Source organism: Lygodium microphyllum, chromosome 8 (genome assembly GCF_053477565.2).
Source record: "Lygodium microphyllum isolate KBCC chromosome 8, Lygodium_microphyllum_v1.1.10, whole genome shotgun sequence".
Taxonomy (NCBI): Eukaryota; Viridiplantae; Streptophyta; class Polypodiopsida; order Schizaeales; family Lygodiaceae; genus Lygodium; species Lygodium microphyllum.
Window position 1 is genome coordinate 158701706 of NC_141142.1, and position 17102 is coordinate 158718807.

Consider the following 17102-nt stretch of genomic DNA (forward strand, 5'->3'; position numbering starts at 1 on the left):
CAAAAATATCTTATTAGAACTCTCCACTTGACCATTGGCTTAGAGATGATATATTGTAGATTTCTTATGCACTATCATGTGCTTTGAAGTAAGCTTCCTTATGGCATCATTAAGAAAGAGTATGTTGTATCTTAAAGCCTTTTCTTCTATCCATTTGGTACACTAATCCATGAAAATCAATATATACTTGTTTTTTCTTGGATGAGTAATGGTTTGATGGGACCCACAAATTCTATACACCATTTTTGAAATGGGTATAAGGATAACACCATATGATCTTCCATCCTATCTCTCTAGTTGGCTTTCATGCATGTAGACAATACATTGTTTGGCATAATGACAAGTAGCCTTTAGCACTATAGGCCACCATAAACTAATTGAAGGATCCTTCTACCCGTAATCTCACCAAAAAAGTGTCCTTCTAACAAATCCACATGAGCTTCATGCAAAATTGTAAGCTCTTCATTCTCAAGAATGCATCTTCTTATAACTTGGTCAATACATCTTCTATAGAGGGCTCCCATAACGAATTGAAAATTTCTACTTTGCAATGCCAATCTTCTCCTCTTATCTCTAGAAAGATTTGCTAGCATACTACCATCCAGCAAGAAATTAAGCATCTAATCATAATAAGAGCCAAATTGGAGTACCTATATTTCAAACATGTCAACATCACAAAGTTGATTATTGACTCCCTACATAGGACCACCAATATCAATTCTACTCAAGAAATCTACTATTGCATGCTCCTTCCTAGGTGTATACATAATCTTGTAATCAAATTCCTATAGCAGAAGCATCCACCTAGCTAATCTTCCCATGATATGTGGCTTATTGATCAACTACAAATGAGCTTGGTGATCCCTATGACAGATAATCAAATTTCCAAATGAATGATGGTGGAACTTCTGCAAAGCAAAAATCATTCCCAAAGCTTCTCTTTCCATAGAAACATAGTTTTTCTTAGTATTCTACTAGCATAATATGTAGGCCTAAACCATCCTAACACTTTCTCTTGCATCAAAAATAGCTCCCACAGCAATATCAAAAGCATCAACAAACACATGAAATGGTAGGTACCATTAGACAGGTTACAAAGTTGGAGCCATCACCAACATCTTCTTCATTATACTGGATTCCTTTTCTTGATCATCTCTTCATATACGAATTGAACACCCTTCCTAGTAAGCATAGTAAGAGGAGTACAAATATGAGCTAAATATCCTAGGTAGCTATTATGCCATTTGATTTGTCCAACAAACCTCATGACTTCTTGCACTGTTGTAGGGATTGCAGCTTTCCAAACTAAATCTTTCATGGGTCAATAGCCATTCCCTCTTCATATCCAAGCCATACTCCCTACTTAGCAACAAATACTGATTTAGGCATTTAATGACATCCCAAACTTTTGCCATCTTTCAAAACATGACCTAAGATGTTGCAAATGATCTCCCTTCTTTCCAAAGACACAAAAACCATCTGTGAACACCCTCATAAATATTGTAAGGTATGGATCAAATGTCTTAGAGCTACTTGAAATTCAAGTGGACCATTTTTCAATCCAAAATTCAAGATTATGCTCACAAAGGCACACCCCATTTAGTGATGGATGCTATCTTGTCCATATCATCATGATACATTTTGATTTGATTATACCTAGAAGAAACCATCAAGAAAACCATGAACTTCATGTCTAGCAACATCATCTGGAAGGGAACTAGCAAACAAGAGAGGAAAAGGATTAGTAACTATAACAACATTCAACTTCATGTAATCCACGTAAACTTGAATTTTCCCATTCTTCTTCACGACAAGCAATATTGGTGACAACCATGTAACTTCATTAACATGTTTGATGAAACCCACTCTAAGCAACTTATCAATTTCTTTCTTTACTTGATTTGCATAGCTAGGTTCATACAGTACCTCTTCTATATAACTGGCTTGGCATCCACATTCAAATTGATTCTATATTGACATACATGAGGATCAAAGCCTTCTATATCCATATATTCCCATGCAAATGTATCTTGAAACTCTTGAAAAAGTTGTATTAATTGCTATTTGTAGTCTTCCTCCAAAAATACTCATTTTGATTGGCTTTGAACCTATTACAGTATCCAAAAGTATCTCTTGTGTTGAGAAATCCCAGTCATTAAGTTTATTACATTACCTTAATTTCTATTTTTGTTTCCATTTATAGCCCAAAACGGATTTTTTGTATCATTTATTAGTGTGAAGGAACCACCTCGTAGAGTCGAGGTGCCACCCTATAAAGTCCACTAACTCATGTGTCTATAAATATATATCATGGTATTTTCAAGTTGATCATGATACCATACAAGTAAGTGATTTCATTTTGGAGGTCTTCTTCACATCTCTATTAACTCCAGACACTCCAGATTGTTGTGTTTGTTGGTTTCACTCCTCCTTGGAATGGTGTAGTAGATAATCTATATTGTTATTGTATGTTTCCAACTCCTGTTGGCACCTCAGTGGCCAACCATTAGTGCCCAAACATCAATCACTTTATGAAGGCTTCATTTGTTGTAGATTCATGCTATCTACAACAAATTACACCCTCTTTATCAAATCTACATCAAATACCTATGATTTTGTGTTTTCTTCATTCATAATGGGTTACCCAACACTCATCTCTATCCAGTCGCTCATACAAAGAGATCTTTATCATATATTCTTATATTTTCTTCTCTAACGGGCTACCCAGCAGTTGCCTTGATACTAGCCATCATCTCATTGAATTTTTAGCATATCCTTAATCTCGAACAGCTCCTAAGGACTACATCTCGCTCCCTTTGCTAATGTCCTTCATCTAATATTCCACTGCTCAGAGAACTACATTTCAATTTGGACTACGTTTCACTCCCTTCATAGTGCAGATTTCTTCTAGGTGCTACCACCTAATTAGCTAGGATAGTGCAATCATCTTCAAACTTTTGCTCCATTGTTTTAGCATGATTCAGTGTTCATTATTCATCATCATCTTCTTCTTTTGAGTTTTTGAGCTTTCTTCTCTTATTCTTGCTATATGCTCTATGTTTCTCCCCATAGACCCGATTGTCTCTCTGATATGGTATGAATGGATACCATCTTGTCACTTTTCTTAACATATCATACATCATCCTCCACAACTCTTGTTGATTTGCTCATATCATGCTCAAATTTTAGTTACGCATCATTTATTACTTGTTGACTAGCTTTCTCTAGAGCCTCTTTAATCTCCACTTGAGAATGCTTGTAAATTTTGAACTTTCCAATCAATCTCCTAACTTTATTGTATGGTGTTTTTGGTTATCTCCTCCAAACAGGTATTTGTTTGCATTAGTTTACCACTTTAATGTAGTGTAATTGTAGTTTCCTGCACATGGAATTGTAGGGAATACATTATATTTTGCAAATATTTGATCCACATCGACTTCAAACACTAAGATAACATTGGAATTAGCTTGCAAAAACAATTCTTCTTTGTCATTATCTATCTCAAGAGCTACATTTATGGTTGGAGCCACTAAAGGCCTAAGTTTGTGTTTAAAGTTAACTTGATTAGTTGTGGAGAGCTTCATCTCATTAACCCCATGTTGAATGATCAATGTGTCTACACCCCAACCTTGTTTTAACTTAGATAGCCTAGACTATGGTCTACCCAATAACATGTTATAGGAATCTCCTAATCCCTCCATGCAAAGTACTATAAAACTAATCTTGAATTTCAGACCTACAACTCTCATCAACTGATTCTTCCAAATCCCCAAAGGTCAAAGCCTTCTCTAGTTTTCCATCTTCACTTGAAATGTTGCAGGTATCAAGCCTTGTAACTTATAAAAACATATATTTCTTTAGAGGTTATGTTCGCCCCTTATCTTCCATCCAAAAACACATAATCAAACTTGGTTCCTAAAAACTCTACTAATCTGATTGAGTAGATATCACTATTGTAGTCTGGTATAGCCTTCTTATCCTCAACATATTACTTCCACACTCTTCCTTGAGTGGCCATGATTCTTAATAATAGGTTCTCCTTAAAACCTAGAATAAGATCAAGGATTTATTCAAGGATTAGTTGCAAAGAAGATCTCGTCAATGCTTTGAACAAGTCATGAGAGCCTTGTTACTCCTCATGGGAATCCAAACTTTCTTCATGATCATTTGTTATTGCGAAATCTCCTGCACACCTTGATGATCTTGATTCCTCTCTTAACTTTCCTACATTTCCTATAGCAAATCTATAGGGATAAATTATTTTCTCTCTCTTTACTTTTGCAATATGTGTACTTTTTTAAAGGCTACATCTCTAACCTTCTCTTGCTCATCCCAATCATAATAAAAATAAGGGACCCCCGTTATTTTTAGTTTTATAGATGGATAGTTATTCAAATGTGAAGATTTTAGAAAAATGGGTGAATGTTATGAGAAAAATCTATTTTTGAGTTGGTTTTGGACAAAATTTAGGCCAAAATATATAAATGATTATATGTGTGGGCTCTTTTTTGAGTTTTCAAGCCTAAAAGTTTAGCCTACTGACCATGAAAATCTATGAAAAATAGCATTTGGGCTAAAATTCACCCATAATTTTTACCTTGATTCCAGTCTATCTTTTTCTTTTCTTTGGCCCTAGTTATAGCCAAGACTTTAATATCTTTTAGACCAGTCTTCCACAATGATGCACTTCTAACTATCACAACCTACATATTATTAGAGCACATGTTGACTTGAAATTTGTTTCCCTTGACTTGGAATCTCTATTTCCACAATTTGCCTAGTCCTTTACTTCAATTGTTGCCCTAACTACCCCTCTATGATCTTTATATGGATTTCTATTAGGAGCAGTGTTATGGGTGTTGATCATTGCTAAACACAAGATGCTCTTGCCAGTTGCATTCTTTATTGATTTTCGGCTTGCATGTCTCTATCAACCCTATGGCATAACCATTACACAAAGTTTTGGTCTCAACATATATCCATGCATTGCCACGGTAGTAACAAGGTCCTCTTGGCCTTTGTTGAGCAATGGTCTTGCATGGTCATTATCACACCAACCCTTCCTGCCAAACTCTCTAAATCCTCTTCGTAGTGCTATTTCATGTACAATTTTCTTAAGAGGTGGAGCTTGGGATGCTAACTAATTCCTACCATTCCTCATAATTGGATTATACAAATATTCTTTAGGTTCATGCTCAATTTTCTAAAAAATAGTACATGACTTGATATACGACTAAAGGACTAGCTTGATGGATAGTAACTTTATGTGTTAAGTACCCTTGGGTAATGACATTGTCGGGATGCGTGACCTCTTGGGAAGTGTTTTCTCCAAGCTCCTTGCACATAGTTAGTGGTGCCAATGAAGCCTTCATAACCTTGTTGCCAAGTATACTAAGATCTATGCCTTGATTGCCACCTTGGTTGTGAGCCACAAGAGGGACACCACCTCTTGTGATGTGATGCTTGTTAACTAAACAACTATTATGGTCACTTCCCCTTTTCTCATCACTTACCTCATGCCAATTTTCATTAATCTCTACATCTTGCCACTCTTGCCCCCCCAAACTTGTCTTTCCCATCCCCTCAACCCCCTTTTTGAGAAGTCTTGTTGCTTGCATACTTGAACTAACTACTCTTCCTCCATGAAACTGCTAGTAAATAACCATAAGACCATGGCCTCAAAAAGGCATGCTCTAGCTACCATGCATACTACCTATTACTTACTACATACCTCATCATTGAAAGTAATTACTACTTATGTCAGAAATTATGTTAACTACAAATAAAGGATGGAAGAAATGGAAAATAAGAAGAAGAATAAAGATGGTCACTATTCTCAAATATGGTAAAGAATAGAAATGATACCTAACATCTTCATAGATTGGGTCCTCAAACGTGAGATATATCCTAGGAGCTTCACCCTTGCCAATGTTAGACACATCTTCCAATCCTCTAAATACATTTTGCACATTAGGAAGATATTATACTTTTTCTCTTATGAACTAATTGAGATAAACATTTTCAATAATACAAGCAAAGGTAGCCAAAGAGATAAATATTTGTAGCTTCTTTAAAATCATCTATCTTCACCCATGAGCTCTTCCTTTTCCCATTTCCAAACAACCAACAATCATCTATACCACAATCTTTATCAACAAACCATAAAACTTTACACTAATTCTTTACAAACAAAGATCATGACTACTCTTCCTACCCATCCACTCAAATATTGAGGTAGCTAAGGTAAACCAATGAAAAAGAACTTCATTGTAAAGAGTCACAAATAGAAATGGGGCACATCTTCGTGCCATATCTTCTTCATTGAGCCTTATCCCATCTCCCCCCATGTCCATAACCTTCCTCCTCTACCTCTTTGTACATAACCTTCTCTAGTTACTCTTAATTGCCTCATCATAATAGGATTTTGACATATAGCATTGCCTTGTCCATATGTGTATATGTCCTTTAGTGTATTAACCACAACTATGGATCCACCCCCCATAATCTTCACGGGAGTGTGAAGGAACTAACATTTGATAGTAAGGATACAATATCAATGGAAATCCAAAACAATGTCAAAAGCATAAAAGGCATCTTGAAGGGGGAGGGGTTCACAATATGTAAACCCTCACTATCATGTGCATTCAAGACCTAAATTCAATAAGCTTGTGATTTCTTTTCTCTTCTATGTATCTCCATCTTAGAGATAAGATGCAAGTTGATAGTCAAGCTTGTTTGAAATAGAAGATCGTGTGTTGGTCTATTGAGGATTGAGGTATATGGCCTCACAAGACCTCAACTTTTGGCACTTTATTATGAAGTTTACCTTAATAGACTAAACAAGAAATGTGGCTATCTAGGAAGATAGCCTCATTGCTCGATAAGGGGACCCCTTATGCTTTCATGGATAGGAGCCTCATGTTGTTAATTGATTACGAGAATGTTCGCTATCGATACCTCGCTTTTACTTTATGATTGTATCATTGTTCTCTCTCTCTCTCTCTCTCTCTCTCTCTCTCTCTCTCTCTCTCTCTCTCTCTCTCTCTCTCTCTCTCTCTCTCTCTCTCTCATGTTCACATTTGCACCATCCTCCTACCAACTCCACAACAATTCTATATGGATACTATCGGAGCTAGTTCGTACTTCTCTAGGAATATAAGTAATTATTTAGTTTTGTGAATAATATACTTAGAGGTTTGGGTTTAGTTCATTGTTCAATTTATTAAGAAGCCACATCATAGCAGAAAGCTATAAGACCTTAAAATATGTGTTGAACAATTAAGGCAAACAAAGAAACGACTCCTAGGATATTATCAATATGATACTTCTATAAATAAGTGAGATATGTGTATAGACTAAATGAATAAGTTGTCTCAAGTTAAAATGAGTAAACATTGCAATGCTACTAGTAGCAAATTATATTGATTGATTGATTGTGCCCTTTCAAAACACTTGCACATTGAGTCAAATAAATTTTAGAAAATGAATATATTTGAGCAAAACTTACAATGCAGACTATATTCAACTCTTTGTAAATGACAACCTCCTATTCTTATTAGATCTAATATTTCACATGCTTCCTTGACTATTTGCATCAAATATGGCATTCTAGCACAAATCATAGTTTCCAAACCTATAACACATTATAATTAATGCATTTGTGAGGCTTCAATAAAGTTTCGCAATATCTCAAATTGTTTACCAAGTCTCCTCCAAAAGAGATGTGCATATAAGGAAGAGTTGATATCATGTTAAGCCTTCCATAGATGATGGAGTATCCAGATATTAGAGCTTGTAAAGATGAATAAATGAAAGAGAAGATAGTGGCAGCTAGAAGGTAACTGCAAAAACATGAATGAAGAATGACCAAAGTATGAATCATGATGTTAATCCCTCCTCTCCTATTATCCTTATGTATATAATGTACATCTATGCATGTATAACGTACATACATACATACATACATACATACATACATACATACATACATACATACATACATATATATATATATATATATATATATATATATATATATGCATATAACTTCAAAAGTTAATATATAAGCTAGCTATACATTAAAAAGCAATAACACTATCTTTGCCCCCCCTTCTCTTTCTGTCTCTCAACATTTATAATCAAGAACTAGTAGGCCACCTCCCTTGCCATGCATGGTAGAGGGGAGGCTTGATCCATTAAAAGATAAAAGACTTTACCCATGAAACAATGACAACGAGAGGAACAATGGAACCACCCCTTTAAATGACCAAAGGCATTGGTGTAGGAGGTTCGCTACTTAGCTACGATGGTAAGAACATTCAATGTGGAGTGAAACGAGGGATGGACGTTCTTACTTGAAGGCAGGGAAGATGCTGAAAGTGGAGCCATCGAAGGAGTCGGAGGCGATGAGAACGAAAGAGACGAGCGTGAGGGCGGTCGACAGGCAGCGCAGCGCCATCTCCACCACCGGCCTCCGCCAAGACAAACGAAACAAACTCCCGCCTCTCGCGCGGCCAGCCATGCCGCCCTCTTGGGCAGCTGCTTCAGGCATCTCCATCTCCATCTCCCGCTCTCTCGGTGCCTGTCTCTCCCGCGCTCGACCTGCTGATCTCTGTGGAGGATGTCTCGCTTGCCGCACACAACGCCTCTCTGCCTCTCTCTCTCTCTTTTATTGGCTTCCTCTCTCTCTCTCTCTCTCTCTCGTTTGCTTTCCACGCTATGCTTGGCTTCCCGACGCTACAATCTTCTTCATTCCCCACCTACTTTCCCACCCCCGACTGTCGCAAACAAAAAGAGTATGCACCATGTCGCGTGCTTGCCAAGCTTCTATGAATTGCTTCTCTTTTCAAGAAAATTAGCTCTTCATGGCCACACATGCATCCCCCATTGCCGATGGTTTCGGCCTGCCTACTAATAAGGCCATTCCATTGGTTATGAGAATGTGATGAATCTTTCTTATCTATTTTGATGGAATAAAAATAGAGATTTACCAAGGCAAGAGAGGCAAGACTTGCCAAGGGATCCTACCAAGGTGAAAAGCAATTTTAGAATCATCTTTAGTATCCTTGTAATCAATTAATGACATAAGTTTGTATTTTAAACTTGCACACACAATGATATCAAACGAATCATCATCTGCTGAGATGTCAAGCTCAATGCAAGCTAACACATATTTGGATAACCACGTTCACATTCATATCACTAACATGATTGGTACCTGTATTGGCATATTGATACTTTATTGTTTAATGTCGGTAAGTCTACCTACTTAAGTTACAAGATATCTATCTAGTCATCTTTTTAGTTAGCACGTTCACACTATGGGATGCCTGTACATTATGTATGTGGTACCCTCTCTTTACTCTCTTGATGGACTATTATAGTGGAGAAGAAGAAAAAGAAGAAAAACTAGGGTTTTTAGCTTCTTGTCTTGTGTGCATTCTCTGTGTAATATGTGTCTTCTATGAGCTTAAGCTCCCTCTCTCTCCCTTCATCTATTCATGGTACCAAAGGAGTGTTCAAAGAGGGTTGTGAGCCATAAGCACAAGAATCTTCAAAGAAGCCTTACTATGGAGTACACATGTGGAGATGTCTCTCATATGATCACTGATTGGTAAGCCGTCTTTACAAGCTTAGAGTGCTTGAGGAAGTGTTATATAGACCTCATGTCTAAGCTTGTGTAGTCATATTCACATCCCAAGTGCATTTTAGTCTCTGTTTGAGAGTTAGAGGTTGTTCATGTGTGAACCTAATAAAGTTCATGAACTCTACAAACCTCATCATTTTGCAAATAGGTTACAAGTGTTGGGTGTAGTAGACAATATTTAGAGACCATCAATTATTACAGGTGTTGCTTAGGGTATGCTTATGAACCGAGTTCAGTAATTGATAATTATAGTAGACTTTTTGGATTTTATTGAACAATGTTTGAGGGGTTTAATCAGATTGTTAGTGACAAGCTTGACAAGCATAACTTCCACTCTTTGAAGTTTAGATTGACCAATTTTCTTATGGGTAAAGACTATTGGGACTACATTAAAGGAGATAATGCTAAGGCTCTAGAGTTACCAGATGAAAATGATATGCTTGAGTGGGCCAATGGAACTAGGGTACTTAGAAAGTAATGTATTGGCTTCCTATCAATATTTCAGACAATAGGATATTCACGACAGGGTGATCTTGAAATTGATTATGACATATGCTTTATTTCTAAGTGAAGGTACTAAGAACTATATAAATCTACGATTATTCATTCCTTCAGGAAACTTTTGATCTACAATCTTCAAGATAGTGTGTTTCTACAATAGCTTATGATGAATGCTTCATGCCCATGGGAAAGTCCTAAAAATTATGTGCAGTTGCGATTATTTCTTCATTTAAGAAGTTGTATGCTGCAATACGAATATTTTAGTCAAATTGTTGTTTGGCATTGTTCATATGGATGCTACAATGATAGAATGGACTATTTATCCCAAGAGAGTCAATCTTAGAATTTTAGTTTACATTGTAAAAGGGAAAGAGTAACCAAGGTTATTTAAAGATTACCTTCTAGGGTAAATTAACATTTGAATAAATGCTAAATGAGACTTGGTTATGCATGCCATGATCTGTCTATGATGCCAGGAGGCATATTCCACGGTGGATTCCGTGAGGTTTTGCGGTGGATTCCGTGAAATTTTATTTATTGCCGAGGCTCATACATAAGGTGAATTCCTTGTGCGAAAAGTTGATGGGGACGCCTGTCCTTTTCGGGCATCTTGTTAATTTAATGTGCAAGTCCATGATTCCATAGTAGGTGATTCCACAAAATACATATTTAAATTAATAGATGCTTATGAGTTTAGAGTGCCCACTCGTAATAAATTAAGGTTAGGATTGAGTTCTAACCAATTTATTTATTTTGTAGCTGAAGACTGCTAGGTATTCACTTTTGTTGGTTTAATTTTATTATTTTCTAACAATTGTGAATGCTTCAGTTGATGTGTAGAGCAAGCAGCGGTGGCGTTGGGAAGCACTGGAGGATAGCATGTATTCAAATTATTATCATTTTTTATGGGCGTGCATCTTAGGCATGGCGCCAATATTTTGACGTGCTTATTTATTAAAGCGCTTGATATTTATTTATTATTTTTGTATGTGCATGGGCGTAGGATTTAAATATTTGTATTGGACATTGTATTTGGGTATCGCCCGACTCCTTGGGTGCCCAATAGCTTTAATTCTTTAGTGGGACAAAAGCAAACACAAAAGCTAAAGCATGCTAATTGTAAATTGGGCTATTTTTTTGAGCTTGGAGATGAATAATATATCAAATACATGCTTTGTGGAGCGCTCACACAAGGTATGGGGGGAAATTGTACCCAATTAGTCTCTTGCTTCATGTCGTGCAAGCTTTCTTCCTTGTTTTTTGTGCAAAAATAGAGTTATTTTGTTCTTGGGAACCTTTCAACGCTCACTACGCGCGCATACAGTGTCCGATCTGTGCACCAATCGATGCATGAAGAAAGATTTGTTTGTAATTGTATGCTCAGATTCTTATTGAATCTAATGGAAATCAGGTTAATGGAAGGAAGGATGCACTAGGCCTCCCCCAAGGCTAGTTGTAGGGACCCAATTCCAAGGTGGTCATAAAATATCACTTCGGGATGCTTGGATTGGCCCCATTGCAAGAGGTTACTCAGTAGGGAGCTAGTTGAACAAGAGGAGCCAAGGGTGCTAGGGGGGGCTCTAGCTAGTAAACTCCTTATCTCCTACGAATTGCTTAACCCCTACATGATCAAAATGGTTCTTCTAGGGCCTTGATACTAGTTGACAAGGCATAATCTTGGAGGATGCTAAACCTTTGGGTTGATGTTATTTTTGTATGAGTGGAAAGGAAATTGAAATAAGAAACCTTCAAAAATAATAAAAGAATTATTTGTCAATAGTGGTTTGATCTTGTTTTCATGTTGTGGCCTAAGTTACATGAATGAATCCTGTGCTATAAAAGGCTAATTAAGGAAGATGATTTTGAGTGTTCAAATATAACTATGGTGGATAATTAGGTAACTCAAATCACCATGAGGGAAGCGGGAGGATGTGATCTTTGACATGTCCCTCCTATGGCAATGTGGTCTGAGTTAAATGTTGGGAGCTTATTTTAAGAATTATGGTAATTAGGAGGATACGTTGACCCAACTAGAGACCAAATAGGAACCTGATTCTGTGTGGTTTTAGGGGACCGGAGTGAGACTATGCCTTATGGACAAAGGGATCAACATGTTGAACTCCCCCTCATTTCTCACTCTCTTTTAAGCAAGTGTGTTACGAGTCTAATTTGGCTTGGGTGATCGTGTGCCAAACATATACTTGAAGCCTGATGTTAGAAGGCTATTAGAGCATAAATTTTGTTATGAGAAAGTTGTTAGCCTCAATTAAGGATTCTAAATGTTTTCTTGCATAACTAATGTGAGTGTAACCTTGATAGAGAATGGAAGCTTGGGATCATTTTCTAGTATTTCGAGCTATATATGCATCAGTGATGTATTCCTCTGATTACGTATGGAGAAGAGAAGTGATACGCATCCTAGGCCAGTTGTATGATCCATCCCCACTATACCGAGAAAGAAGATGGGTTTAGGATGGTTGTTATTGTTACATAGACACCAATCATTTCCACTACTTGTAGACCAATATAAGAGGATTCAATGGATGGAGAACCTAAAAGTTGTAACCATTTTTATATTCTCCTCATCTAGGAGAAATCCCACTCTATACATCCATGATCAAGATATTTTCTTGGACTACTATGTCTATGACTAAGTGATAAGAGTAATCCCAACCAAGAGTATAGGGTCATTCCTGTCACCGTGGGTTTTGTATAGAAGGTCTTCCCGGTCCTCCTTCATGGTACATGCTTTTGGATATCTACAATGAACCACAATGCTATTATCCTATGGATCTAGCTAATTATTATCCTTAAAGATTCCATCCCAAAGTTGTAATATCCTCAGGCTATAAATAAAGAAGCATATGTTACTTATCCATATAGAAATTACTTACTTGATGTAAATCTTGGCTTTTGCCACTTATAATGAAATGAGCTTCCATTTATTTTCATGATTAGTGTACTCATTATATTGAATTTTGATTCCTAAAGAAAAATTTGTTGAAGTGTAGTAATGCCAGAATCAAACAAGAAGTTTAGTTCTAAGAATTTCGAGCATGAAAAGTAATTATGGAAATTTTGCTAAAATCAAGGTACCATGCCTACCCCAAATCTTGATGAGACTTAAAAGAAGAAATTCCTCTTCAAGCAAGTCAAACCACTTGAGTTTGATGGCACAAAGGAAAGGATGTTGAGGCCAAGGTAGAGATATGGATAGAGTCCATGGAAGGTTACTTCACCACTATTGAAATTGCTTCCTCAAACTAGGCAATGATCACTAAGTTGAAACTAATAGGAGAAGCCCATTTGTGATGGAAGTAGTCGTGTAAAAACCAAGGGATCCTAGAAACAACTATCACTTGGGAAAGCTACGTGAGGGAGATACCTCCCACCTACCTATCGCACCCTGAAAATAAATGAATTCTTTGCCTTGAAGCAGTTAGGGATGAACTTTTAAGCATACTACTCAAAACTTTCTTGGCATTTGGTAGGCTCTGATCACCTTGTTTTTCCTTTCTACCACACCATTTTGTTGTGGTGTGTACCTGCATGTCAATTGCCTTTTAAACCCATGGGCTACCAAGAAGCAATCAAAGTCTTTAGAGACATATTCTCCACCACTATCAAATCTCAAGCATAAGGTGTAGCAAGCCAATTCTTTCTCCACATGTCTCTTGAAGTCCTAAAAAGCATCCATGACATCACTCTTGTGCTTCAACACATACAACCATGTGTACCTACTATAGTCATCTATGAATGACACATAGTAACGTGATCCCCCAAGAGATGCATTCTGTGAGGGTCCCCATACATCAGAATGCACAAGTTGTAATGGCCTAGTAGTAGAGTTTACATGCCTCATAAATGGAAGCCTTGATTGCTTCCCAAATTGACACAACTGACATACATGTCCCAATTTCACATGCTTGAACTTAGGGAGTCCTATTGCAACTTGCTGATGCTACATATTCTTCAGCTTTTGGACATTTACATGACCGATGCTTTTATGACATATCTCAATGTCCCTTATTGCAACATTGTCATGTGACTACATAACAACATTCAATGCTGGAATTTTTGTATCCAATGTAAACATATTGCCATTTCTTTTGCCTTTAGCAATGAGTTTGCATCCTTGACCATACTCTTCAATGTAGCATCCATCTCTATTGAATCTAACTTGTAGATTCTATTCAGCCATTTGTCCCAGAGAAAGCAAGTTTTTGGTTATGGAGGGTACATGTAATACATCATAGAGACTCTTTTTCATATCACCATGCATCATCAAGGGAACAATACCTGTATGCATAATGTTATGCTGCATATCATCCCTTGTGCAAACATATCCATGAGCACCTTCTACCAATGTGTCAAACCACTCTCCATGAGGAGTCATGTGGTTAGATGCCCCTAAGTCTATACCATACATCATCTGCTTTGTCTTGTGTAGACAATCCTTTCTTCACATGTTACATAGCAAACAACCTGTCATCCTCCTGCATACCACTAGAAGAAGCATAATTACCATGTTGCCTCCCTCTTGCTCTCTGATCATTCTTCGTCTTGTAGCAATCCTTAGCTACATGCCCGTATTTGCCACAGTAATGACAATCCTTATTTGCATTTGATTGTTGTCCATGACTCATTTGAGGCTGCTACCAAGTGCCTCTTCCTCTAGTTGAATAACCTCCTCCCACGAGCATTTGAGGCACCTCTATTTGCTTGAGGCTGACTATTTTGCCATCCAGTAGCTTATTGTCCATGAGCTGCATATGCATTTTCAACACCTCTTCCTCTAAAATTTGATCTTCCTTTTCCACCTCTACCCCTTTGATTTGAGTAGACGACGTTGTCCCTACTGTTTTTAGATCCACTGGAACTTGTATTGAGTCCAAGTTTCACTTCTTCATGCAATAGAAGTGCCATAAGTTCATCGAAGTCATGCTGCTCCTGACACATTGAAATGGAAGTGTCAAATTGCTTATATTCTACTTCAAGACCATGGAGGGTAGTGGCCTCCAAATCATCATCCTCAACTTTAGCTCCAATTGAGCCTAGTTGTTCTGCAATGGTTCTTATCTCACTGACATAGTCTTCAATAGACCTTCCATTCCTGGATATGTGGCTGAATTTTTACTTCAATTGTGTCTTTCTCGCATGAGTGACATGCCCATAATTCTTCATCAATAAGTCCCAAGCAGCTTTTGGGGAAGTACAGTTTGCAATTTGCATAGTCTTTGTGTCTGACACACATAACGACAGCCAATGCAAGACCTTGCTGGCCTTTTCCAACCAAGTCATGTGAGCCTTTAGTTGATCTATGTTGGAGGTCTATCCTCCAGTAGCTTGGGCTCGCCTTCAAGACCTGTGAATAGGTCCCAATAGCCTCTTCCAATTAAGAAATTAGACATCCTAAATTTCCATAGAGCAAAATTGTTGTAGTCTAGCTTCTCACCAACTATCTGGATGATAGTGTCCTTCTCTCTTGTGTTTGCCATTTCAAGGTCTTCAATTTTGCAAAACTAGTAGATTTTAGTTCACAACAATATCATACATTTCCAAACATGTGGCAAAGCATCTAAATGTAATAGCATTCCAACCAAGTAGCATTGTCTAATCAGTAGACATGTAGGCATACGCAGCATTCAATGACTGACAGCAATCTGTAATCAGCAGTCTATAAGTAACCAGTTGTATATTCTCTATCAAAATGAGGTTATTCTCAGCTAAAACAAGCCATAAACCACAAAAACCAGGTGACACAACCTGTGGGAGTCAATACATAACTCAATAGACACCAATGCTTGTCTAGCTCTTCAGGCAACAATGCCACATATGCTTGCCACAAACTGTTAAAGCCAGCCCCACTACAAAAACTATAGTAAATCAATTCAAAACTGAGCATTTAATATTCACAACATTCACCTTTACAAAACCAGTCAATTTCCCAAAATGCCAGTAGGCAATGCACTTCAATACCCTATAATGCAACTAGTTTTTACTGTAAAACTTCCAGCAATGACCACTATTGCATTCTCAACGAGTACATGTGCTTCTGTTCCCATTCAACTACACTTACAATGCATTAAGCTTCTCAAGTTGAACAACCTTTACAATCTGGGCCATGCTACCACATGGAAATGCATAAACAGAGGCATATATAGAAAGCTTCCCAATCGGATGGGGATACTCAAACAAGATTATGTATATGGCAGAGGAAGAACTAAAAACCATCAAACTTGAGACTTTTGCAACTAAAGGAGCTTTGTCATGCATAGAGAAGTATCTCACATCCTTGAATGAATCTGAGATTAGTCTAATTGATGTTCTGGAGGAAGTTAGAGTTGATCTGAGCTCAAAGTCCGGGATTCTTCCATCAGAACATGCCGAATCTAGTTACAATTTGCACCTTGAATCTCCTGAAGTAAGGGGCACACCTGCTTTGTCACCTAGTGGTCAATCAAGCTGCCAATTAGAAGAAGGTTCCTGTCAAGTTGTGATTATGTCCTCAAGGAAGATTACCAGTTTTGGATCTGAGCTCTCCATGGCTGTTCACAAAGTAGTCCATCTTCTTGAAGGACTCCCTAAACTTGATGGCACACAAAATCTTCCTAAGTGTCACTCACTAACAGACAACCATGCACCTTCAGGAAATATACAAAACAAAAGTCTAGAGTTTGGTTCTTGTGCAGAAAGCCTTATAATGCTCTGCAAATGGCCTTCTGTGTGGCAAAGTGGGCACAATTGATTTTTTTTTTCTTTTTTGAAAGAGATGACTATTGCATTGGAATGGCTCATCAGTCATCTCTTTGTCCTGCCAGATGTCTCATACATGACTCCCAATACTAAAAGGCAGCTCATATGGGATACTGCCTTTGTAACTTTAAACAACGGACTCCAAATCAATGGAAAAATTCATCCAAAGGATGAAGCAACCTGCCTTACAAAGGGTATA

The 17102-nt window shown here is 37.5% G+C and overlaps 1 protein-coding gene across 5 annotated transcripts in view; it reads right to left on the reverse strand.

Moving 5' to 3' along the window:
* The window catches only part of LOC148033055 (CASP-like protein 4D1), a 70205-nt gene extending 61311 nt beyond the window's left edge, over positions 1-8894 (reverse strand). Inside the window, exons 1-2 of one of the 5 annotated variants that reach the window (XM_087684227.1) lie at positions 8355-8894; positions 7703-7841 (exon numbers count right to left, since the gene is read on the reverse strand). In XM_087684227.1, the coding sequence (XP_087540353.1) occupies positions 7703-7841; positions 8355-8563 (348 nt within the window). In that variant the 5' untranslated portion in view covers positions 8564-8894. The remainder of the gene's footprint in view (positions 1-7702; positions 7842-8354) is intronic. The other 4 variants (XM_087684228.1, XM_087684226.1, XM_087684229.1 and 1 more) reach the window with 4 other exon arrangements.
* Positions 8895-17102: the final 8208 nt, after the last annotated feature.